Raw genomic sequence first — 11,802 nt, 5'->3', positions numbered from 1 at the left:
ATGCGCGTGAATTCATCACCAAAGCAAAAAGTGTGTTTTGGAGTATAAAAATTTAACAACTTATTTTTGTTCGATACATTACAATTATAACTTTAAGAAAACGATTTTAATTGGCACTTCAACCGATTTTTGTTATGGTAAGAGAAAAAGTCGAAATTAAAAAAAAGTGTTTTTGCAAGGTTGATTAAAAAAGTACTTGGAAATTTGTTGTGAAATCACGATTTAACAGTGTATGGGAGTGAGGATCAAATTTAAAAGATTATCTTTAGTCACTATTTTCGAGTTTGTTGGAACATCTACAAGTATTGTACTCGATACTTTATTGTCCATTGCGATATATATTTTGTATCACACCGTTAAGGGGTCCAAGAACTTTGGAGAGTTTGCTTGGGTGAAAAAAAAAAAAAAAAAAAAAAAAGAAGGTAGGGCCGTTCAGACTCCGGTACGTTGACCGAGGGATGCGTTGTCGAGGTTCCTCTTGATGTTCTCCAGCTCCCTCATGTCGGTGAGCGAAGCCTCGCACTTGTAAACGACGAGCGAGTGGTAAAAGTGCACGGCGAAGGCGATGAAGACGATGAGGACGGGTATAACGATGACGGTACTGGCCGTTGCCGCGGTGAACGAGTAATCCCAGAACTTGACCCAACTGAGGATGGCTATCTCGACGAGGAAGAGGAAGAGCCCGAGGACCGTGGAAAAGGCCCAGGCGAGCTCGATGAAGCCGCGCATGCGCTCGTGGGGCGACTCGGTTATCAGCCGGGACGACTGGAGTTTGCTGATCGCCTCGACGTTCGGCAGGAGGTACGTGCTTATCATCAGGGCGAATATGTGCACGGACACCAAGACCGTCGTGCACACCGCGAACATGACGAACAGCCACTCGGGCACCGCCGTTGGCTCGTTTATCTGCAGCTCCACCATCGCCACCTGCGCCAAACAATTTTATACTTTTCGTGCCATTGTCAATCCAATGCCTCATTTATCCGTTACTCGTACACATGTACGCCGAGCCAAAGTATATTTCGATGATATCGCGTGTACGCCGATTTCATGTAATCTTTAACGTAACGACGCGAAAAATCGGCTATACCCACGCCGCAATCGTTGTCGCACGCGAGCACCGCTGACCTTGTTCCAGAACCGTCGTATATATATATATATAAACAACATTGTATTTTCCCATACGCGTATGAAATATCATATGCCCGCGGTATAAATGAAACCCAGCAATTTTCCAAGTGTCAATGTAATTAAGCGCTAATCGGCAATCATATACTTATCTCTCGGAAGCAACAGAAGCGACCTTTTTTTTTACGTAAGTTAATAAGCGTGGCGACAGTCGCATCGGCGAGTAATAACCGCGCGAATTAGGGCTAACGATGCGCTGGAAAATATAAAACAACACCAACAGATGCCGATACATTATAGTCCATATTCTTTTGTACACGTGAACCGTGGAAACTCACCATGGCGAATCCACTGAGCAGCTCGGAGGTGGTGGCCTGTGGAATAAGTATTTCCAAGATGAAACGATCGACGGTGGGTATGTGGCAATGAACAAAAAATCAAAAAATGACGTTACCGTGGCCTTGAGCTTGGCCCTGCTCATGTGGAGTTTTTTCAGCTGGTAGGAGTGCTTATTGTCCAAGATGGCCTCGGTGGGCGGATGCTTGGGTCCCTCGATACTTTGGTTTCCACCGGAGGCACCAGTACCGCTCGGTCCACCGGGTACCACCGAGGCCCCCGCGCCACAGCTACAACAGCATCCACCGCAACCGGACCCCGGCACGACCTTGACCATGTCGACGGCGGTGTAACGGCCACTACCTGCAGGGATCACCGGTGGCCGGCTCCGCGGCGACAGGAGGATCTCGCTCTGGGTCGCCGAGAACGCGTAATTCGGGCTCACGGCGTAGTTGGCGTAGCTCAGCTCGCTGTACTGGCTCTGCCGGGACAACTGGCCCACCGACATTGGCCTCGCCCTCTACAAAATTTCTCATTTCGCGCACACATTATAATATATTACACACTATAGGTACAGCCAATCGCGTGCATCTGCGGGGACACCTTACCTGGTGGTAACCCGAGTGGGCCAGTCTCCAAGTCGACGCGTCTATTTGGGTTGACTTGGTCGATCTGGTGGTGGTGAGCATGGGTGACGGTAAATCCTCCACCGACGGCGTTTTCGGGCTCAAGCGCCTCTGCGGCTCCATGTCTATTTGACACGGCGCGGTGTCCTGCACCTTCTTGCTCGGCATATCGATTATGCTGTTGTTGTTGGTGTTTGGCATCCTCGATACATGCAGCTTTGCCGTGTAATATGTATCACGGTGATGGTCGCGTCACATTTTTTCAACACTGAAACTTTATCACTTCCACAGAGAAATAGAGAGCAACACTATCGTTTGTTCGTTCACTCGCTCACAACGCAGATTTATTCAGTGTCAATTGGATTTTAATCCGTACCCAAAGATCATCTGCCATTATTCAACTTCTCGGCTCGTTTGATAATCATACGTATACATATATATGTACAGGCAAGCTGATAATTATACTTACAATCGGACGAGCGATCTTTGTATCTTGGCAAACGTAATCGGTGTGTGCCTTGTTTGGGTCATTGATTCCCACTCTCGCTGCATCCAACGATTAGCTAACACTATGTGTGAGGGGGAGAAAAAAAAAAAAAAAAAAAAAAAACCGTACGAGAGTATAATATGGTCGGGCAAAAGCAGTGCGCGCACAGCCTAGTTTTGCATTAATTTTGTGTACTCTCTTATCGCTTCCCCCGCGTGCCAACCGTACGTGTGTTAATCAGCTGGAATCTCTAATCGCCGAGCGGCCGATAGGCGCCTGCCTCGAGGTGTAAAATTTACGAGGTGACGATGATAACGCCTCACTATCCGCCGACGCGGCTATAGTGTCTGGATCGTTCGTCATTGTTGTATATTTTTACAGGTGCTAGCGCTTATTGCTCGATCGACCGATACATATAGGTACACATTCATATGGCCACTCTCGAGTTGTCTCGCCCAATATAACGTACCATTCGACGACCCTCTCACTTTGGGTTTCTTGGGAATTTTTCTTTTTCTTTTTTTTTTTTTCTTCGCCTTCATTCGATTAGCACTGTTACGTCACGCGGTTCAACATTTTTATGTAACTGCAAACACTCCGTCTCCTCGAAATCTATGGAGCTGTATACGTATATATATATATACGCGATGCGGTCGAGCTTTGCAACTATTAACTACCGATGGATTTCGAGAAAGAGCCTGCACGTTACAACACAATCCCGAAGCTCATCTTTCGGAAGTATAATAATTCTTCCTTTCCGCCGATGACGGTTGCGATTTCGAGGTGCAACGCAGAGTTGTGGCTGGTAGAGGCCGGTTGTTTGAAAATACGGAGCAAATCGCCGATTCGGCTACTCATAGGTGCTATGTCGTAGAAGCGATAAAACAAGCGAGCCTTTGAGAAGAAGCTCGCGGTCCGGACTCCGGGCGAGGACTGAGATGGTATTATTATACGGCGAGTGTATACGAAAAGGAGCTCCGTACGAGTGGTCGGGCCGCGCGAGCGATCGTAACAATAGTACGATATCAGCACCGGCGCGCACACACACATATATATATATATGTGTGTATGCGCGTGCATCGTAATGAGTGGCCATTATAATACGGTGACCGCTGTCGCGTAATACAAGACGCGCATATTTTTTTTTTGTTTTACGTGTGTGCGCACGTGCGAGTATGGTTTTGGTGGAAATTTTCATTATACACCTCGACGATCTTTTCATTTACGAATCTAAATCGGTTTCCATGATGTTGGATGGGACGACTTTTGGCTGTAAACTCGAACTTTCTTACTGAGGAATTCAACGCGTTTCGCCATCGAATGCTCTTTTTTTGTACCTGTTATGTGAACGATAAGTAGTTGCCAAACGATATATTTGTATAGAAAAATCGGTAAATAAGTTGTTGGGCACCAAGTCTCATTTTTTCACAATTTCATTCGATTCGGCGAATCGAGAGAGAGGAAAAATCTAAAGTCAATTACAATGTTACCGCTTGATTATCATCACATTGAGCTGGTAATACCGTCACTTATATACTTGGAGAGGAAAATAAGAAGAAAAAATCCAGGACTCCTCTTCGGTTTCTCGAAAATCCATACATTTGGGAATCCCCAGTTTATGTGACAATTCGTACTTTTGTGAAGAAAAAAAAAATTATCTGTGAAAAATGCATAAAAGATTATAATGGTTATACGTACATGTTTTTTTTTTTAATTTTTTTAATACCCAACATTGTTAACAGGTGTTCCGGCTCTTGTGAAGAACGCGCCTTACGTACACGCGTCACGTATAACCGAGTAAACAGCGAATCTGCATCAGTAAAGTTGACCATTTTTTTTTTTGCATTACTTAGAAATCACGCGCGAGTATACGAATCGAGGAATTTTGTTTGCGTTTTAGACACCGAGAAAACCTTGTTATCACAATCAACAGGTGTTGTAAAATCGAAATTTAAGATCTGCGAGCGAGCAACAAGCAAGCCATTACAGGTACACATGTATAACCTTACCGGAAAATAGAAGCGTGTCGATGCTGATAAGATAAGTCTCGCTGGACACGAGTGTACCTATCAACTTTGAAGGCGTACGCAATAATCAATTTTTCTTTTTTCATCATCATCATCATCATCATCATTCTCTTGTCTTTTGATTGTTCTCTTTTTTTTCTTCATACCGTACAATGTCACTGTTAATAACCAACAGCACTACGTGATTGCAGTCACCTGTAATTGCAAATACTTGTTTTTATGTGCACAGCCCGAGGTAGGTGTAATCGCAAAATGAAATCTCGCGCGTATACCTGTGACAATTAAATATTATATACATGTAGGCACCGGAGACAATATGTAATATACAATGCTGGCAGTCTTGAAAATTTTAGTCCAGGAGGTGCAAACAGGATGTGTCCACCTGCAACGGAGAGCAATGTTTGCCGCTTCGTTGCCTCGATAACACGAGGGGATTGAAGTTTATTGTGGAAGCTGTAATCGTTTCCGTTATACATTTTTATGATGGCTACAGTGCGGTTGTGCAATCCTCAATCTGCACTCGCGCTCGACGCGTTGTCACCAAGCTTGGATTTGGAAAATCATGTGCATAATGCTTCCAAGTTCGATTTTTATATATATTTCACGAAAAAAAAAAAAAAAAAAAAAAAAAAAAACATGCAAGATTCGCGAAACGTCAAAGGAATATTGTGCAACGCGCGAGAAAATGGTACACGCGCGCGATGGATTATTGTTCGAAATGTAATTTCATCCTCAAACATCCGCGATGAGCGTGTGTGTGTGTGTGGCTGCATGGATTTTTAATTACATAAATACCGGGTGCCGGGTGACGTAAACACATTTTTAAAAATGATGAATGGCCATGCACCCGGGATTTTAACAGCGTCACACGCGTATCAACACAATGAGTCTCCTCTCTCAACAATACACCCGGAATTCTCACGTGCTCCTGTCTCGCGCTCGACCGATGCTGTTCCACATTACCCACTGCGTGTCCTCGTTTTTCCAAAATTTTATCCCAAAAACGATGATATTACTTGAGTTGCAGACTCTCTAGGGTTTTTTTTTTTATCGTTAGATCGTACATTCGCTTTACCTATTATCTCGAAAGAAAAATTTATACTTGGTTTGATTTGATCTTTTTATACAAAAAGTGGGTTACTGGCACAAAACGACGCTTTCGTATCGTGGAATATTAATTTTCCTAAAATGTTTATGACTACTGCAATAAACAAACACGTAATAAATCGAATAGCACGATATACTGTGATAAGCGCCAATTGGGTCGTATGTTCGTCACAGAAGCTCTTTTTTTTTGCTGACGATTCAACCTTTTTCTTAGCTTTTATTAAGTAAATAAATCGGCAAAAGCAAGTTAACATCATATCATCCGAACGCGTAATGTGAATAAATGAAAAAAAAAAAAAATACTTCGCGTCATTGTCAATTGTTACGGTCACACCGAATTGGTAGATATCGAACATAAAAACTTTTTTTTCATTCGTTAAAAGTTGTACCCAAAAAAAAAGTGTATATTTTAATTATCACGTAAGTTTAAGAATATGGAAGTACCTTATAGTGGTAGGCGTGAATTCCGCTGAAAATCTAAAGTCGAAGCGAAAGAAATATGTATTTTCTGACATAAGAATAAAAACACATGCTATAATATCTTACAATCAGCGTAAGCACTATTATTATCATTATTTTTCCAGAGCCAAAAATAAAAAAAATCTCACAATGAACATGACGAAGCGATCGATGCACATAAGTTTTGAAAAATCGATACCGCGCGTTACATTGAATTTACATACGTACATATGTGCATTTGTGTATACCTATATAACCGACCAACCACTTGCAAATAACAGAGGTGTTAGTTACCGCGGTGGTCTTGCATTATATTGTGCCGCATACTTTGCATTTCTTGTACCTATATATACACCTACACGTATACACTTGTGCATAACTGTACAGGCGAATGAGTCTTCATGTTGCTATACTAGTACTGTTACTGCTGTAAACTAACAGCTTGAATTGGTGTTTATTAATAGTTTTGTCGCAACGCGTCTTTTCTATACCCCAAGCCAAAATTTTCATACCATCGTCCAAATACTTGTATTGTTGTTGTTATTTATTTCTTTATTTTTTTTTCAATTTCCTATATCATTCCGGAAGTTGCTTTTTGGTTTTTAAACGTAACTCGGTATACGTTTATATGCGTCGGGATAAAACGGCTCGACGTGCATGTTATTGGCCACATGACGTACTTACATGTTATTCGTAATGCAAGAGGTGGTCCTCAAAATGGAAAGGAGATGCCCAAAATTCTAAAAAGTGCAACAGTCAACAATTTATTGTTACGATGTATTATGATAATTGAGAGCTTACGTTACACGGTCCTCAAATATACGTGAATTTAATACTATTATATATATACCATTGACGTGAATCTATACAGTGCATCGTATATGACGCAAGTGCAGATGAAGGCTCATGAACAGTAAATATCGTAGTATTTTTTTAAATTTTTTTTATCTGCGAGATCTACGCGCATGTACGAATAACGTTTGAATTATATCCATTCCGATCCATTTGAATGATTGCAAACGATAAACTAAACACTTAAAAATCTTTCAAAGTAATTTAAGCGAACGTAATTATTGTAGGCGATTAAATATTATGTTTTTCCGTTTGCGTTTACATATATTTTACGTCAACACATTCATCTGAAATTTTTGATGAAAATTTTCCGCAATTGCTTAGAATAACGAAGTAACGTAATAAATGTAACCAGAATATGCTCTTTTACAATTCCAAATTTTCGGCTTCAGTTTGCCTTTCTTGTTCAAGTCATCTAAAAAACAGTTATAACCCGCTTGTGAGCAGATATATATTTTTTTTATCTACCGCGTTTGGAGCCGTATACGATACGAAAATACTTAATAAAAAGTTTTAACTCCTACACACACGTTATATTGTTATGCATAAGGTGAACTCAGTATATCACTGTAAATCCAAGTGTGTTGTATTAATACACTTGGAGCGTGTAAACCGCCGCGCCGTCATAGAATTTACACGTTTCTAGGCGTTTTATTCCAACACGCCTCAAGTGTGTATTTTCCACACGATTCAAACGTATTACAACATACTTTTAAGCGAATCATTGCTATTTTCTTATTTGCTTCGCAAACCACATGTATTGGTACCAAATAAATAACAAAGTTGCATATTACTTATAGAAAAACTAATAAAACAAGCAGATTCAAGTACCACTACTGAAATTATTATTTTCAAACATTTTTGAATTCAATGTCACTTAAACTATTCTAGGCTCAAATGATTCCTTTTTTTTTTGTAGAAAAGAAAGAACACACATACAAGAACTCATCACTTTTGTTTAATTATAGATAAATTAATAGCCGATAGGTGAAAAATATTAACTTAACACATTTAAAGTGCTTTTAAAGTATAACCCGCCTATGTGTGTTAAAAAAATACACGCTATATATGTGTAATCAAACACATTTAGATTAACAATGTACAAAAGCACTGAAACCATGAAATCAGGTGATTGTTATTGCGCTCGCAAATGATGAACCGCAAGTTATATTGTGGGTATCGACACGAGTGCTTCACCGAAGATAGAAGCGAGGAGGACAACACATACATCCGTACAAAGGTTTTTCTTATCAACGCAAGTTCGTATACGTATGTACACGTTCATTCAATTCATTGCGCCAATGCGCCATATATATATCTATGCTCTTTTCGCATATAATAATTATATACGCGAACGGCACACACTTACTTGCGCACACTCACTCTCTTCTCGCGCGTCTCTAGACGCCCCAGCTATATATATATATATATATATATATATATAAAATGTACTCTTCGTTCAACACACCCACACCCATTGATTATATACCTATATTGCCTTTTACTTTTTACAGCACGTATTTACTGTACCTGTATATATATAATATATTGCAGGCTTGCGTGTAAGGGAGACAAGGGAGTTTCAGCCTCTCCACCGTCCATCCGACACCACGAACAGTCCACACTTGATCGTTCATTGTGTTTTTTGACGTTTATACTTGTCCACCTCTTCGTACAATAACAGCTGTATACTTATACATATTGGTACAAGTCTCGAATGCATGGATCTGGATTTCGGAGTCGAAGTATCTATCAAGTAGAGGAAACATGAGCACAGGCGTCGTCGACGAGACGTGAGTGCGTGTGTGCAAAGCAGGTGCCACAACGAAATCAGATAGAAAAAATTAAAAAAAAAAAAAAACAATCGGGTACAAGTGTGCACTGTGACCTCGGCGATTCGCTCTACATGTACTTACGTTGACAACGGCCTATAACTTACTCATCGAGCGGTGCCCCACAGTGCTACTCTCCTTCCACTGCACTTTTTCTGTACGTCTTCTACAAGTAATCATTTATTTTATCAATCACATCTTGGACTCTCTTGCTTTTTTCATTCCCGTTATAATCGCCGTTCACGTCCAAAATACAACCGTCCTCCTCTCGATGCCTACTTTCTTCTCGCATTGTTAAGTATACACATCGCGATTCGTGTGAATCGATTTTTATAACCTTTAAATGCTGCAGTGCTGCAGTGTGTACACACTACGTTCTTATCATCATGGGAATAATATGTGCTTTTGGCCAGCTGTCAGACATTTGTAATTGCAAATAAATGTTCTTGTGAGTTTCCTCCTTGTTGATCGTTAAAATCGATACGTTTAGTGCACGATAGTTGAGTTAGAACCAATTTATTGACAATTAATCCATAATGGCCTGTAAACTTTTACGAATAACGAATTACCTTTTTTATACTCATACTTTCGAATGATTTATTCTGGCATTGGTAAATTCCGTTGCATCACTAGCTATATATTTGTAATAATTTGTTACCATTACAGTTATTATTATTATTCTTTAGTCGACAAGTTTTTAGTTTCCTTCACTCATTTTGTCAATTGTTTTTAGATTGTAATAGTAAAAAATGCCTGAAAGTGGAGCAGTTTACCAACCAACTACAGTTGGTTATTCATATGACACAAGAGATGGGAGCGGCTTTGGCATTAGAAATAATTTTTCCAGAATAATATCGAGGCATAAATTCAGCACGAGAAATTGGCTTGAATGGGTATTATTTTCGGTGGCAATAACGGCATTTGTGGCTGGTCTTACGGCAATACTGGTAAACTTAGTTTCATCGAGCAATGAATCCACTCCACCAAAGGTATTGCTATTTTTTCTCACGATTCGATATTTATTTGCGTGTTGAGGCGGTTCTTCAGAAAAAAAGAGGACTTAATTTTCAATAACCTAATCTACTGCATTGTTCAAATCGAACAACACGGAGATTGGTGTTATAAATGTTTTTAAACAATGTTTCGATTTAATAAACTGCATGCTTAAATATTATTAGCCTACATTTGATTTTGTTAATTATGCAAAAAATGGTGTTTTTCCACTTAAAGAATTTTGTTTTCAAGATTGACGGTACAGCTTCAAAGGATCCATCAGCAGAAATTAAAGAACACTCGACACCCGAGGGGGCAAGGGTATCAATAGCAGTAGGTACCGCAATAATGATAATTGGCCTTTTGGCAGGACTCGCTTTGGCATGGCTACGATTTTTCCGACGAGGAAAATCACCTAGAGGTGGAATGACCGGCAACAGCGGTCAGGTACGTTCGATACTACAATTTTGTAGACATGTGATTTCATGACTTTTACTATTAATAGTTCTTATATACGAAGAAAAACAAAATATTATGGTAAAAGTCATTGAAAAAAAGTCATGGTCTATAAAAAAAAAAAAAAAAAAAAAAAAATGCTTGCTTAAGAGCGCTTGCATGATTTTTCTTTTGTCGCTTTTTTTGCATCCACCCCCACCCCCCCTCTTTTGTTTGAACCTCATTTTGTAACGCGCGTTGCTATTGAACATAAAGATGTTGGGCGGTTTGAATCCATCAACTGACTTGCTGGTGGGTTCCACTTCGCAGTACGGGCCAGTACTAACCGAATTGCCGAGCCAGTTGAAATCAAAGCAGGCGAGCAGCCTCGAGGTGTCCACGGCCATCCCCATGTCGGACCACGAGGAGGAAACGCACAACCTTATGCAGGACACAACTGGCCCGAGTACCATCACCAGTCAGATACCTGGCTGAGGAAGACGCGCGAGAACATTCGAACCTCTTGCCTCCAACGGGCGCCACGACGTCAATTTCTTTTTCCGTTTCATTGCTCCACTGACTTGTGTAAGATGATAGCTAAGAGCCAAGGATGGGTTTATCATTCTTGAGCAATAGTTTTTAATTTGCCCTCGATCAATACTCTGCACTGGACCGTTGTCATTTTATTCGAATGATCGAACGCTTGGATGAAAACATGATTTTTAAAAGATTCAATTACAATTTTAGTAATTTGCACTCGATCGCGTCATTTAGGATTATACGTATATATGCTTTACAAAAATCTACAAAAGTTTTTGATAAATTAATGTCATTATAAGTGATTTTATATTATTTACTTACGTTTCGTGTATTGTATATTTCATAATATATTTTGAGTTAATTTTAAACCTAATTGCAAAATGCATTATTCGTTCGCGTACACAAATAATTTTTATCGAAATAAAAAAAAAAAAAAAAAAACTAGCTTTTTCACGATATTTAAAATTTTTATCACGCGTGTGAATAATAATTCAAGACTTTGCTAGAATGGTTGTTATAAGTTATTAAGTTTTGCGTTTTTTTTAATTTTTCTTTTATACTATTACTTTTTTTTTTTTTTTTTTTTTATCACTTTGCGTTATGTGAAAAATCAACTGTATAAATTGTACCTTTTACTACGCCTTAACATTAGAGGGATTTACTATAATATTTTAACATTTTCCAAGCATGCATATTTTTTTGTTGTACATCATTGAAAAACAGCATTTAATACCAGCAGAATCTCTTTGAAGCCCAGTATTCAGTGTGTACTACACAATAATATGTATAGGGTCGTTCGATTTAGATGATTGTTGCAAAGCTAAACGTTGCTTGCTTACTTGCCCGAAAAAATTTGAATCGAATGAAAGCATACTTATAAATAATAGGATACGTAGATATATTTCGTAACACATACTTCCAATCGCATACACGTTAGTCTTAAATATCTTCAGCATAAATTAATCGTAGAAAATATATAT

General features: G+C 39.5%; 2 protein-coding genes across 7 annotated transcripts; one reads left to right on the top strand and one right to left on the bottom strand.

Moving 5' to 3' along the window:
* Positions 1-431: 431 nt before the first annotated feature.
* Positions 432-2,525, bottom strand: LOC106640076 (protein orai-2). Of its 2 annotated transcripts, XM_014353957.3 has the most exons (4): positions 2,073-2,525; positions 1,583-1,984; positions 1,467-1,502; positions 432-927 (listed from the first exon to the last, which is right to left on the bottom strand). In XM_014353957.3, exons 1-4 carry the CDS (start codon positions 2,289-2,291, stop codon positions 433-435), a joined length of 1,152 nt encoding a protein of 383 aa, XP_014209443.2. In that variant the 5' UTR covers positions 2,292-2,525; the 3' UTR covers position 432. The 2 variants fall into 2 exon arrangements, with proteins under 2 accessions (XP_014209443.2, XP_014209444.2); XM_014353958.3 differs by lacking the exon at positions 1,467-1,502.
* A 5,993-nt stretch (positions 2,526-8,518) lies between these two features.
* Positions 8,519-11,254, top strand: LOC106640081 (uncharacterized). Of its 5 annotated transcripts, none has more exons than XM_089588957.1 (4): positions 8,519-8,815; positions 9,588-9,843; positions 10,100-10,294; positions 10,559-11,254. In XM_089588957.1, the coding sequence occupies exons 2-4, from the start codon at positions 9,604-9,606 to the stop codon at positions 10,775-10,777; spliced, it is 654 nt and encodes a 217-aa protein (XP_089445083.1). In that variant the 5' UTR covers positions 8,519-8,815; positions 9,588-9,603; the 3' UTR covers positions 10,778-11,254. The 5 variants fall into 5 exon arrangements, with proteins under 5 accessions (XP_089445083.1, XP_014209453.1, XP_014209451.1 ...); XM_014353967.2 differs by having other exon boundaries at positions 8,519-9,147; XM_014353965.2 differs by having other exon boundaries at positions 8,521-9,011.
* The last annotated feature ends 548 nt before the right edge of the window (positions 11,255-11,802 follow it).

Source organism: Copidosoma floridanum, unplaced genomic scaffold (assembly GCF_036245765.1).
Source record: "Copidosoma floridanum isolate Cflo_tuat_1 unplaced genomic scaffold, Cflo_Japanese_pri ptg000007l, whole genome shotgun sequence".
Lineage (NCBI taxonomy): Eukaryota > Metazoa > Arthropoda > Insecta > Hymenoptera > Encyrtidae > Copidosoma > Copidosoma floridanum.
This window is presented reverse-complemented; position numbering and strand designations above follow the sequence as displayed.

Coding starts and splice junctions, on each gene's coding strand:
- LOC106640076 (XM_014353957.3), bottom strand. CDS start 2,291: ATGCCAAACACCAACAACAACAGCATAATCGATATGCCGAGCAAGAAG. Junction 1,503..1,582: donor GGGCCAAGCTCAAGGCCACG/GTAACGTCATTT, acceptor CTTATTCCACAG/GCCACCACCTCCGAGCTGCT. Junction 928..1,466: donor TGCTCAGTGGATTCGCCATG/GTGAGTTTCCAC, acceptor TGTTTGGCGCAG/GTGGCGATGGTGGAGCTGCA.
- LOC106640081 (XM_089588957.1), top strand. CDS start 9,604: ATGCCTGAAAGTGGAGCAGTTTACCAACCAACTACAGTTGGTTATTCA. Junction 9,844..10,099: donor ATGAATCCACTCCACCAAAG/GTATTGCTATTT, acceptor TTTGTTTTCAAG/ATTGACGGTACAGCTTCAAA. Junction 10,295..10,558: donor TGACCGGCAACAGCGGTCAG/GTACGTTCGATA, acceptor TTGAACATAAAG/ATGTTGGGCGGTTTGAATCC.